The sequence below is a fragment of the Lemur catta genome, chromosome 1 (genome assembly GCF_020740605.2).
Source record: "Lemur catta isolate mLemCat1 chromosome 1, mLemCat1.pri, whole genome shotgun sequence".
Classification (NCBI taxonomy): Eukaryota; Metazoa; Chordata; class Mammalia; order Primates; family Lemuridae; genus Lemur; species Lemur catta.
The window spans coordinates 130047231-130059441 of record NC_059128.1 but is presented as its reverse complement, the minus strand read 5'-3'; the positions used below and the strand labels follow the sequence as shown (position 1 = coordinate 130059441).

The 12211-nt window shown below is 39.2% G+C and overlaps 1 protein-coding gene across 1 annotated transcript in view; it reads right to left on the bottom strand.

Annotated features, from left to right (window-relative positions):
- Nucleotides 1-12211, bottom strand: part of MRC1 (mannose receptor C-type 1) — an 80821-nt gene that overhangs the window by 58380 nt on the left and 10230 nt on the right. The window contains exons 2-4 of the mRNA XM_045534233.1: nucleotides 11045-11446; nucleotides 7825-7998; nucleotides 4712-4876 (exon numbers count right to left, since the gene is read on the bottom strand). Coding sequence (XP_045390189.1) covers nucleotides 4712-4876; nucleotides 7825-7998; nucleotides 11045-11446 — 741 coding nt within the window. The remainder of the gene's footprint in view (nucleotides 1-4711; nucleotides 4877-7824; nucleotides 7999-11044; nucleotides 11447-12211) is intronic.

Here is a 12211-nt window from a genome sequence, read left to right as displayed (position 1 = left end):
TTTCAAAAATGTTAAATGTGGCTATTCCCCAAAATCAATTACTCCGGGATTTTTAAAAACTTATCAGTTAAGAAAATAAGTGTATTTTAGTTTTCAAAACTGTAAGTAATTCACTGATTAAAGAAGAATTAAAGTAGATTTTGTCTGAGATTGCTTAATTAAAATACTGTTTGGCATAGTGAGAAATCATAATAGTTCTTTAAAGGATTATCTCTCCCTTGACATTTCTCACCAACTCTAGGTATTTCTAAGCTTATCTTGAAAAATTAAATTAATTAATAATTTTGTTTATTTATGTCTTTATTATTTTTAGAGACAGGATCTTACTCTGTCACCCAGACTGGAGTGCAGTGGCATAATCACAGCTCACTGCAGTCTCAAACTCCTGGGCTCAAGCAATCCTCCTGCCTCAGCTTTCTAAGTAGCTGAGACTACAGGTGTGTACCACCACTCCCAGCTAATTTTTCTTATATTTGTAGAGATAGTGGCCTCACTATGTTGCCCAGGCTGATCTCAAACTCCTGGGCTCAAGTGATCCTCCTGCCTCAACCTCCCAAAGTGCTGGGATTACAGGCATTAGCCACCATGCCTGGCCAATCAATACTTTTTCAAAGAAAGCCTAACATATAATATATGCCCAATAAATCTAAGTTACTGCTTTATTACCATTATTAGTATTATTATTAATAGCTCCTTTTTGAATTAGGGTTAGCAAAGATGTGATTTAGAAACAAAATTCAAACCTTGTGTTAAATATATCACTGAAAGCAGATGAGCATTGCCCACCATTTTTTCCTCTAGTGTGCTTTTGTAATTTTATAAAGGAGCAGACGCGAATGTTTTTGGTATCGTTATGAAAAGCATCAATGCTGCATGCTAAATTTAAAAAATTTTTAACTTCCTGCCTGTATTGTCTGAAATGGCTGTACACCTCCTTTTAAACTTCGTTATGCTAAAAGATGTATGCATGCCCACTGCTACATGGGTATTTTTGCTTTCTTTTCTATACCGAGGTCCGATTTGTTTTCCAGGCAGTACCAAAGGAAACTAGTAAAAATAATCAGGGCAACAAGCCAACTTTCACTTCCTACATCTTATTTCAGTTCTGTAAATCCTAGTCCTGCACATATGTGGTCATAAATGTGATTTAGGAATTGAAGATTGAAGAGAACGTCCCAACATTTTTCAGGGTAGAAGCAGAAGGGAAGATGATAAAATGGCTGTGGGGGGTGATGTGTGTGCATTTGCCCTGCAGATAATATGAAATCAGATCACCGGTTTGGAGTACGTGAACTAGAGGGAGGAAATGTGGGTGTCTAAATTAAGGGTTCCCAATAGGGCTCTGGGGACCACCAGATCCTCGCGCGTTTGGAGAGTGAAGTACACGCAAGGTGAAATGGAAGACAGGGCTGAATTCCGGCTCAGCTATTTTCTCAACATGAGTCATTAAGAGAGTTTCCTGATCTCTCCCTCCTGCTCTGCTATCTCATCTATAACACGGGGATTATGAGGTTGGTGTGAGCTTTAGAAATAAAAGCTCAGTGTCTGGCAACATAGCAGCTGTCCAACAAATGACAGCGAACTGAATCTCAGAGTCATCAAACTGGCTGTTCCAGTTTTTAAAAATGATACTGACAAAATCCTCATGTAAAAAAAAAAACTTATTTTAAAAGTGTAACTATTTGTGGGTTTTTTGTTTTTTTTTTCATTTTAATGGAATATTTTCCAACCTGGAATGGATCAAATCACCTACTCATACCATTGTTTTCTGGATTCTTCCCCCAAAGATCTCAATAAATACCAACTGTTGTGAATATCTTTCTTCAGAACAAGGTGGAGGAGGGATATCTTTCCTCTGTTTTATTTTTTAAATTCTCCGTCAGACTTTTTTTCCTAATGCATGATATTTTTGACTTTAAAAAAAAATGGCAGGAAGTACTACACATCTCATTAGAGAAGTCATTCTTATCCAGATTTCAATTCACATTTGCTGACTAAAATTCCGGAGGCTTGGATAAGATTCAAGCCAGTATGTGAGGTTGAACTCAGCCTCTGAATCTCCTGGGGCTTGTTTGCTCTGAGGACGGACACAATAATCGCCCTTGCTGATTAGGGAAGCATTTCCTGCAGCCCAAGTCTGATAGCAGAGTCCAGGGGCCAGGAAATGAGTCTGTCGCTGGCAAAGTCCCTGTCCACTCACATCACCATTTGCTTCCATGTAAAGTGAGTGAAGAGAGTAAAAAGTTAACCCCTGGTCTGTCCCTGGGCTTCCAGAAAGCCAGAGAACAAGGAAAATTCGGAAAAAGTCGAGATAACACAACCCACAAACGGGTTCAACGAAAGAAACAGAACCCACACCCACTGAAACCATTTCAAGTCTGCTACACGTTTCTCTCCGCCACGCAAGTGGACACGAATAACCCCAGGGCTCTCTTGAGTCATCTTTTCTGTTCCTTAATCGTCTACGTGAATTTATTTTCCTCTCTTTCCGTGCTTTCTTCTCTCTCTCCTTATTTTTATGCATGGTTGTAAGGATGAGTGTCTCTGAGACTTCGTCCCAATATCATAAAAGCCCCAAAGACCAATGCAAAAAAAGGATAATGGCGCAGACCAAGGCAGACCTTATGTCTAAGTGCACGAATGCACACAGTGAGATCATGGTGCTTGTCTACTCTCTATCTCCTTAGTAATAACTTACAGGATGAATGTGTTCCAGATGAGGTATCATCTGAAAACAGTTGAAAACGGGAAGTGCTAAAAAAATGAGGAGAGACTGGGAGACATGCTCTAGCCCTTGTAATGGTTTACACGCATGATCCCCTTTACCAGAAGAAGTCACTGATGCCTCAGGAACCCCCCCCCCCAAAGCTCCGCAGCTTCACAGAGCAGGGACCCAAGCAGTCTGGCTCCAGGATCTACTCTCTTAACCCCTCCACTCTGCTGCCTAGAGAGAGCAAACACTAACACGGTGTTTTACCAGATACGGTCCCTCCACCACCATCCCTGGAATCACTTGGGTGGTTGATGAAATGCAGATTCCCAGGCCCCACGTCACGGCTACTGATCTAGAATCTCCCAGGTCTGGGCCTGGGCGTCTCTACTTTAACGAAGTTCCCAGGAGATGCGAATAAGCGACTTCACATTTAAGAACCACTGCACTTACTGTCTTCTTACCATACACTAACTGTGCAGTTGTCTAAACATTAGGCTGAATGTCTAAGTAATGATTTTTATTTCGCTGCATCATCATTTGTCAGTCAACAAACATTCACTGAGACTCTTTTCCTTGGAAGGTTCTGTGTGGATCTCCTTGGGGGGAAGGAAGGAACAGTCCTCATGTCCAGCCATTGGCCCCACTAACCCAGTCTCCACCCAGCCTCTGCTTTGCTTCCTGCATGGCACTTACTGTAATTTGTACCTATTTGTTTGTTGGTTTTCTTGTTTATGTCTGTTTTCCCCATTAGACTTTAAGTTGTGGACAAGACAGGGTCGGCTTTGATGTCTCCAAGACCTAATAGAAAACCTGGTACACAGATATCAGATATCTAGTGGAATGAATGAATGAATGAATAAAAAATAAATTACTCTATTTACAGTCTTGTAGGGGAAAGGGGCATATATGTAAGTGACTATTATAAAAATGGTGATCAGTAAGAAAAATGCAGATGGAATGGAGAAGACTACATTTCCCACTGTATCAAATTTGGGGAATTTCAGGCAAAAGAAATGACACAGGGAAAGACGTGGAGGTGAGAACGTATGAGACATAGATGAGGAACATGAGACTTTTCTTTTGCAAGGCTGCAAAATGCACAAACGGGAACAGTAGTAGGTGGACAGATGACAGCCTTTGAATGTCAGGCAAAGGTGCTTTGTTAACTATTTGATGGAAAATAAAAAGCTGCTAAGGATGTTTTGAACACGGTAATCACAGGAACAGAGATACATTAATCCAGCGCAGTATACGGGTAAACCGGAGGGAGGGGACGTAGGGGGCAGGGAATTGGGGATGCTGTTGCTCCCACACTAATTTCCTAATCTCTCTGTTTCCCCAGTGTATATTTTAGAAGCTAAAACAGATACTCTCTTCTCAAGCAAACATTAGGTCTTTTAATCTTCTCAATCTTATAAGAACAGATGTTTAAACACACACACATACACACACACACACACACACACACTGTAGAAATAATGTCAATAAAACCTGAAAACCAGTAGAGCCTGGGAGTTAGAGAGACAAGAGGCAGAAGGAACTTAGAGTTTCAGACCAGCACTTGACTTGCCCCTGCTGGTGGTAGCAGCATTTCATTTTATCATTTTGAACTCTATCATGCTCATGAAAGATTTTTGGCTTCAGGTTGGACCTGGATAGTGAATACTTGGCAAGCCTTGTGTTCAAGAAAAACATCAATAATTGATTGTAGCATCTTTTACTCTGAGCCCAGACTGGTCCTCAGAATCCTTCTTAGCACTAGCTCTAGGGACTGTTACAATTAATAGAACAAAGCCGGCTCATGAGCTGAGAACTATTTGTCATCCCTGGTGTCATTTTCACAGTGTAGATTTGTCATATCATCTGCATAATCTGCTTAGGGACTGCCTCTGGCATAATGTCTATAATCCTTTGTGCTGTCTACTTTGAAGTTAAATTATATAGAAACAAAGCAATCATGATTTTACTTACAATCCTGTTTTCTTTTCATGTCATTACCTGTCAGGTATGTTTGTTCATGTATCTCTGTGATGCTCAAGAGTTCAGCATTCTGCTGTTGGCAGCTCTTCCTTGCCTGGTGCCAAGTTAAAGCGGATTTGGAGTTTATCTGGTAGGAAATGCTAGTCAATGGATCCTGATTCCACAGGCTTTCACTGCCCTCAACTGTGAAAGAAGTCAAATAGAATTTGTTGCATTATGCATAGAAAACATTTTCAGTGAACAATAACTCTATACTTCATTGTGCTTTGTATCTGATGAGGAAGGGACCGCAGACCTTTTTGTTGCACACATACCACACACTGTGATATGAAACTTGTGGTCCCATGACATATCAAAGAGGAAGAAAACATATCAAAATTTGACCCAGGCAACCACATAGAAATTTCTAAGATGTTTTAACTGCAAAATCATTATATGTTTACATAAAAAATAAATCTGAATTAGTAATGCTAAATTTAAATTATAGTGATCTGAAATCTTATGAGTTTAATGCCTATGCAAATGAGATCATTCAAGTGAGACCGATTTGGGGTTTATTTGAAGACAGAGATGTTTTAAATAATTAGCATTAGAAATTTGGAGCTTTTGTTTCTAATATGGCAGAAAATGTGAGATATTTAAAAAGGGAGGAGATTATTTTCATGTCCAGGAATGGGGGAAGCAATATAAATGCCCCCAAACGGAAATGCAATTGACTCTTCACTTAAAGAAAGTATATTTTCCATTTTCAATTAAGGATTAAGACATATTTCTCAATGAATATATAGGTTTGCTGACTGTACCTCTCCCCAAAGAGTTCAAATTCCCACAGTAAACCAACATGACTGATGTTGGAAGTTAAAGTTGCAAGCTAGAGAAAATTGAGAGAATGGGGTCTTTTCCTTTTCCTGTTCTCATGATACTTGAAAATAAATCTCGAGATAGAAGGAAAACATTACAATAAACAATGCAATGGACAATGAAGAGCATATGTTAAGTGTCAGTAGGTCAATAACTGGTACCTCATCTTCCTGTATCGAAGTTTAGGGCTTAAGGCTAATATAAAATAAAATGCTCTTTCCAAAGGAGCACAAAATGAAATACATTAGGAAATTACAAAGACCTTTAAGACAGGTCTTAAATGAATAAAATATGCTTGTAATTTTTCATACATATTAAAATCAAACAATTTTTTTTATTTTTACAATTATTTCACTTTTATGTTTAAAAAGAAAAATAATATAATTTGGTGGTGAAGACATAAATGAGAAGTAACAAGACTAAAAATTCATTCCACTGAACATCCTCAGGATACCTCTCCAACACATAGTCAAGGATATCCAAGATGGTGAGTTTTCCTTGTCACTGGTGATTTACTGTTTGTCATCTACATTTCATTCATTAAATCACACATTCATCCAGCAACTCCTGTGTCAATACCACTTAAGTGGAAAGATTCTATAGTTGGACCCATTGAATATACACCCCTGAAAAACTCCACAAAACAGATATAGACAATACTCCTACTAAGTAAAGGAGAAATATCCTCCTTAACTGATGAAAAAACAAGTATTGCTTTATCTTAAGGGGGAAAACAAGCTCACTTTTTTCAGGAAAAGACTTCTAATATAAAAATTTGATATCTATAAACATTTAATAGGAATCAAATCTCTAAAGGTTGATATAAGAGAGGAAAATACATCTACTTCAGGCAAGAATGGGAGAACAGTGTCACTATGAACAGGAAACCTGTGAGTTTTTGTGGGTATTCCTCCAGAACACAGAGACTACACTCAGAAGACAGTTACAATATATTCAGCTGAGACATCAAGTTTACTTTCAGAGGGATGAATGGAGATTATATATCAAAAGAGATAAATAAGCACAATTCTTCGAATTCTGGCTTTAAGTTGACAAACTATTTTTCTAAGTTTTACTATTGCACAACAGTGCTTGGGAGAACGTGGTTGTGGGTGGATTGGTGGTCCCACAAACTGAGTCGTAAGTGATGCTACTGCAATTCAGCCGGCTTCCCAATCACCCCAGACCACATCGGATGTCCTGTCCCCGCCCTGGCCCCTTTGCAGGGCAGCAGGAGAAAGAGCTGTGGGTGGTGCCAGGATGCAGTAGCAGGTGAAAGGTCAGTGGGGAAGAAGGTTAGGAAGGAAGAAGTTGGCATCAGAAAGAGGGTGTAGGGGGACAGGGAAAGTGAAGCAAAGGAAAAAGGACACTTTCTTTTCCTCTTTCCCCAGCCCCAGCTCTGCCACCCAGCACTGACGTCCTCCACCCCCCTAAAACCTGCTGCGGTGTGGAAGACCACCAAAAATCCATCTGTCCTGGAGTCATCCCACTCATATAACATGATACCACTTCTTTTGCATGATTGCGATACAACTTGAATTTGCACTTTTCAAAAACCTTCAAGCATATAAATGACCCACTTCCACTGATGTCTGGCTGTGTTCAATTAAATGAGACTCTTCTTAAATTAAACCTAAGTAGAGTATCATCACGATCATTTTCACCGTGCGGAGACCTTTTCATTACACTCACACAAACTTTGGGAGCCTCTCTCTGTCTCTCTCTCCACCAAACCATATGCTGGTGGCTCCATTTAAATTCTGGTTTTGATGTGTGGCTTCATAAAAGTAAAGCATTAGGCGGGGAAGGAATGGCATGCCTACTTCCAGTGTTAAGTGTATGTTGCATTGTGTACAGTTTAATTTGCCCTAAAGTCTTAGAAAATAACTGATAATTGGTAGAAATAAAGAGGTCATTTGATGCAGGGAAGGTTGGGATAGTGGGGTCAGTCTAGTCTTCTGAGAATGAGGTCAGGAAATGTTGAGATAGTCAGACTTCGGTCTAGTCTTGCTAGCAAGCTCTAAATACACATTTTAAAAAACCTGGGTTGAGAGTCCACAGATCTGTGTTCTAGTGCTCAGAAGATATGGATCATTTTATCCATTATAAAATGGAGACAATGACATCTGTAAAGGGTTATGGTGGGACATAATGAGATCATAAATGTGAAATAACTCCAGGAAAAAATGCTCTAGATGAATGCAATTTCTTATCACCACGTTGCCATACTAAACGTGCCAAACTCTTCTTGATGATAAGCAGTTACTTACATTTCAGGGGACAAAATCCAAACAGCTTATCTGTGTCATAGTCCGTGGTGGTTCCACACCAGAGCCATCCGTCTGACCGCCCGGCACTTGTGCAATCTGCGTACCACTTGTTCTCAAACTTGAATGGGATTGCACAGGTTGCTCCATTTGCGTTGCCCAGCAGCGTATACATGGCTAGAGAAACACATGGATTTGCATTTGGAATGTGAGTGACATTTCTGAACACTGACTTTTCAATAAGAAGGACACTGAAGGAATTGGTCTCACTCTTCTGATCATACGTGGTGACCCACATAGGGGATTACTTTTTTGTTTCTTACCCTTCTCCCTCTACCCAAGTCTTTTGCTGGGTACATACAGCATCTGTACTTAGGAGTAACTCTAGTACCATTTTGTTTCCATTGTCTTTTGGAACAATTTTTCCTCCTTTCTCTGTAGACAACAGCTTTAATGTCTACATTCCCTCCAACAAAAAGACCATTCTTTCTCTTGGTTGGAATCATAGAATCATGGAATCTTTAGATGGAAAATAACCTTAAAGCTGTGTAGCCCAAACACATAGTCAATACTTAAATCCTCTCCAACCACCTCCTGTCAAGCCAGCCTCAACTTGAGTCCCTCAACAAGGATTATAAGGAAGAATAGGAATTTTGGCATAGTTCTCTAACCCACATCATGAGAAGAAACCACTCAAGACCATTAGATAACCATCTACAATTGATATCTGTCTTTTTAAAAACTGATGCAAACAGATTAAATGGGAAGTTCTGGATTCAACTGGAAAGGTCAACTGAAATTCAGAATTATTGCTGATTATGGTTTAGCTTAAGCCAAAAGGGTTAGAGAAGCTCGTATCTCCATTAAGAACCAAACAACTCATGCAGCTGAATTCTCCAGTGTATTTAAAGTCTCTGTCTTTGTAGAGATCGCCCCCCCTTTGGGAGATAACAACGCTTTATATTGAAGTATTTAACCCTTTGCCACCAATTGATATTCAGAATTTAATTTTAGGTAGCAATTCTTTTCTTAATTATATTTTGTAGAATCTATGACTTGAAAAAGGTCAGTCGTTTAGATAATATCAAGTTGTAAAACGTGTAGCATATATGAAGAGCACAATAAATGTCAGTCCCTTCCCTCTTTTCCTTCTCCTTTACTCGGTTTTCCTTAAATGCCAGGTTTATTTTTAATTACCTCAAAATTACTTTTTTGTCGACGAGCTGATGGTTAATCACTTTAAAATGCTATTCTAGCTTTAGTTCCACTAAGTTACAGGGCTGATCTTCCAAATCACATATCATATAAGGAACATGCTGGATTCAGGAATAATTGTGCCTCTCTCAGTCAGTGGGATACCTGTTCCTTTGTATGAAGGAAACCTCAGGGCTAGTTGTCCTGTTCAAGTTAGCCAAGAAATTTTCAGTGCTGGATTTACGGATGCCAATCAAAAATGGCTTTATCAGGACTAACTCAATGTATTTAATAATTACTGAGCCATTCTGTATACCAGGCACTGGGGAGGCCAAAAGAACCCCAGCTACCTCATTAATGGATCATATAACTGCAATCAATTTACTCTTTCTCTTGTGATCCAAACTTACACACATCTACCAACTCCATCCAAGTCTACACTTCTGGCTCCATTATTCCAAAGTAATCCCCATCCTCAACCAGTTCCACGCCCCCACCCCAACAAGTTTGCTTCAGACAGAGAGAGAGAGACTGTAGGATACACTCTCTGTACATTGTCTGTGGTTCTAATGTATGTCTAGTTAAAGGCTTTCATGGTCACTCTAAGGGTCTAGACCCTCTAGCAGGAGATCTTTGGAGAATATGCAAAATGCAGTCAGTGTATTTTTCATCTGCATCACAATCGCCCAGGTCTTCATAAAAATAATTGAATAGTTTCATGGGCTCTTCCCTGATAGGCTTACTGAGAATCTAGGGGGCAGATGCAGCTTGGAATCTGCATTTTTAACAAGCTCTTAAAGTGATTCTTAAGCATATTAGAGCTTAAGGAACCACTATCCTAAACCCATGCATATTTACCTTAAAGCCAACAGGAGAACAGGAAGGGTGGGCGAGGGAGAGCTACAGTATTATATTTTAAAATAAAATAAGTCTTCCTCAAGTTCAGTTCCTCAGTTAGTATAAATGTCCCATGCATGGAATTTGACTTAGTGAAGTTTAATTCAGCCTTGTCCGGCCCTGTAATTTTCCATTGAGTTTCTCCTGGAAGGTTGTGTTAGCTTAGGTTGCCCCTCCCATAATTTCTAAACCTACATTATGTTCAAGGAATTCCTCAGAAGAACTTCTATCTGCGCCCTTCTCTCACCCTACTTCAATTCCTACTCACCCCTCTTCCTTAGATAGGCAGAAAATGGAACGTTCACAATTACCTCCTTACAAAGCACTGAATTCCTATGTTCCATCTCAGCTGCAATAAGGTAGGTGCAACCAATCTTAGCAGCCCAAGTAACATAGCAGTTATAGATACAGGTTATCTCTTGTCCCCAAAGGCAGGCTCTTTCTCTGACCTTGAGGTTGTTCTAGATAACACCGCATAATAAACCAAGTATCCAAACCTGAAATGTGGTTATAACATTATCTGACTCAGAGACCAGCCTTTGTAAAAGGCTTCAAGTTCTTTTGTATTTTTGTTTTGTTTTGTTTTCTGTACACCCTCTGGAGAGTGAAATGTGGCCAATATGAGACTAAATACTCTGATTTTATTTAATCTTCAAGAGCTCAAGGAACCAGCTATATATAAGATGATCTCCATCCCCTAGTTGGTGGTATCACTTTCTAAGATAGCTAACTAAATATACTGTGTATTAATTTACAAGCTAATTCCTCAGCTTTTCTAATCTTCTGATTATTATGGTCTCCAAATACCCCCAAGGTGATGACATCAATCAGAATCATTTAGAAATCCACATTGTCAAGGAATTTGCCAAGACTTCATATCAGGCAAATGAATTGGTAAAGAACGTTGTTCAATGAATCATTTCTTTCCAGGGACAACTTAAACCAAAGGAAAAGAAATATTTGGTTAAATTCATTTATGCCTACAACTTTATAATGTTAAAGGAGGCATTGGGTCAAAGACTACAGTGAAAATTATCTTCTAATATTTCTAGTACACACCAAACAAGAACATATTTTCTTGAATTAGTTTCCATCTAAGAAGAGGAGAAAAATTGGACACAAAGCTTCTTACCTTCATAACCTCTAGAACATAAATCATCCGTGGTTCCATAGATCCTCCACCTGCTCCATAAGCCAGATCCCTTGTAGAGCATAACATTCTTTTCTTGTTTATTGCCATAGTTAAAATATAAATCTTCTCCCTTGATCCCAAAAAGTGTGTCATTTTTGCACTCCCATTTCTGAAATTCACTTCTCAAGTCACAGGCATACAGAGTGACAGCAACCCAGTCGGTTTTCGATGATACTCCGAGGCACAGTTTAAAGGCAACACTCATAATCTGGAACTGAGACACCCATCGGAATTTCTGGGATTCAGAATCCTGGTTGCAAACTGCGGTTTGGACTGCACTGGGGCTCACTGCTTCCACGCAGCGCTTGTGGTCTTCATTATAGATTAAAAACTGCCTTGTGTCTGTTAAAAAAAAAAAAAAGAAAGAAAGAAAGAAAGAAAGAAAAGAAAAGGAAGAAAAAGAAGAAGAAAGAAAGCACGGTTAAGTGGGTTCCTATAACATGAACAATATTTTAGGTCCAAAGTTCCCAAGCTCTCCATTCCCCTAAAGACTTTTACGACTACAGGAAGAGAAGTCCCTGAAGCTGGAGGGAGAATGGGATTGAGGGCTGCCCTGGGTGCTGGCACTCGGCTGGACACCTTCAAGATGTCCTAGTTTACGAGGAACCTCATGCAAAGGTCACCTTACATGCTCACAAATTATAGGGAGTGAATGTCAAAGTCAAATTACGGAAGGAAATGGTATCAACCTAGGAAAAGAAAATCTGGGCGACATGAATACAATAAGCTGTAAAATTAAATACGTGTATGTCCCAGAGTAAGATATTTTTTTCAGAATAGGATTTTGAAGTGTGACACATCCAACCCTCTTGGAGATAGAGAGGTGAAACCTATTTGTAGTTATTCTAATGATAGCACTAGGGATTTGGATTCTTTTTAATTTTAAGAATATTTTTACTTTAGGTAAATCTATCTTCATTTCATGTCTTGCAAATTTTTGAATTAGGTGCTTTCTGGGTCACCCAGGTCAGGCGAACTCAACAAGGTTTTGTTTTGTTTTCCTTTCCAACAATAGGTATCATACAAACTTAGCTTCTAGAGATAAATTGATGTCTATTATATTATGTTAATTTTCATTTTGTTGGCATACTCAATCTAAACTTTGTA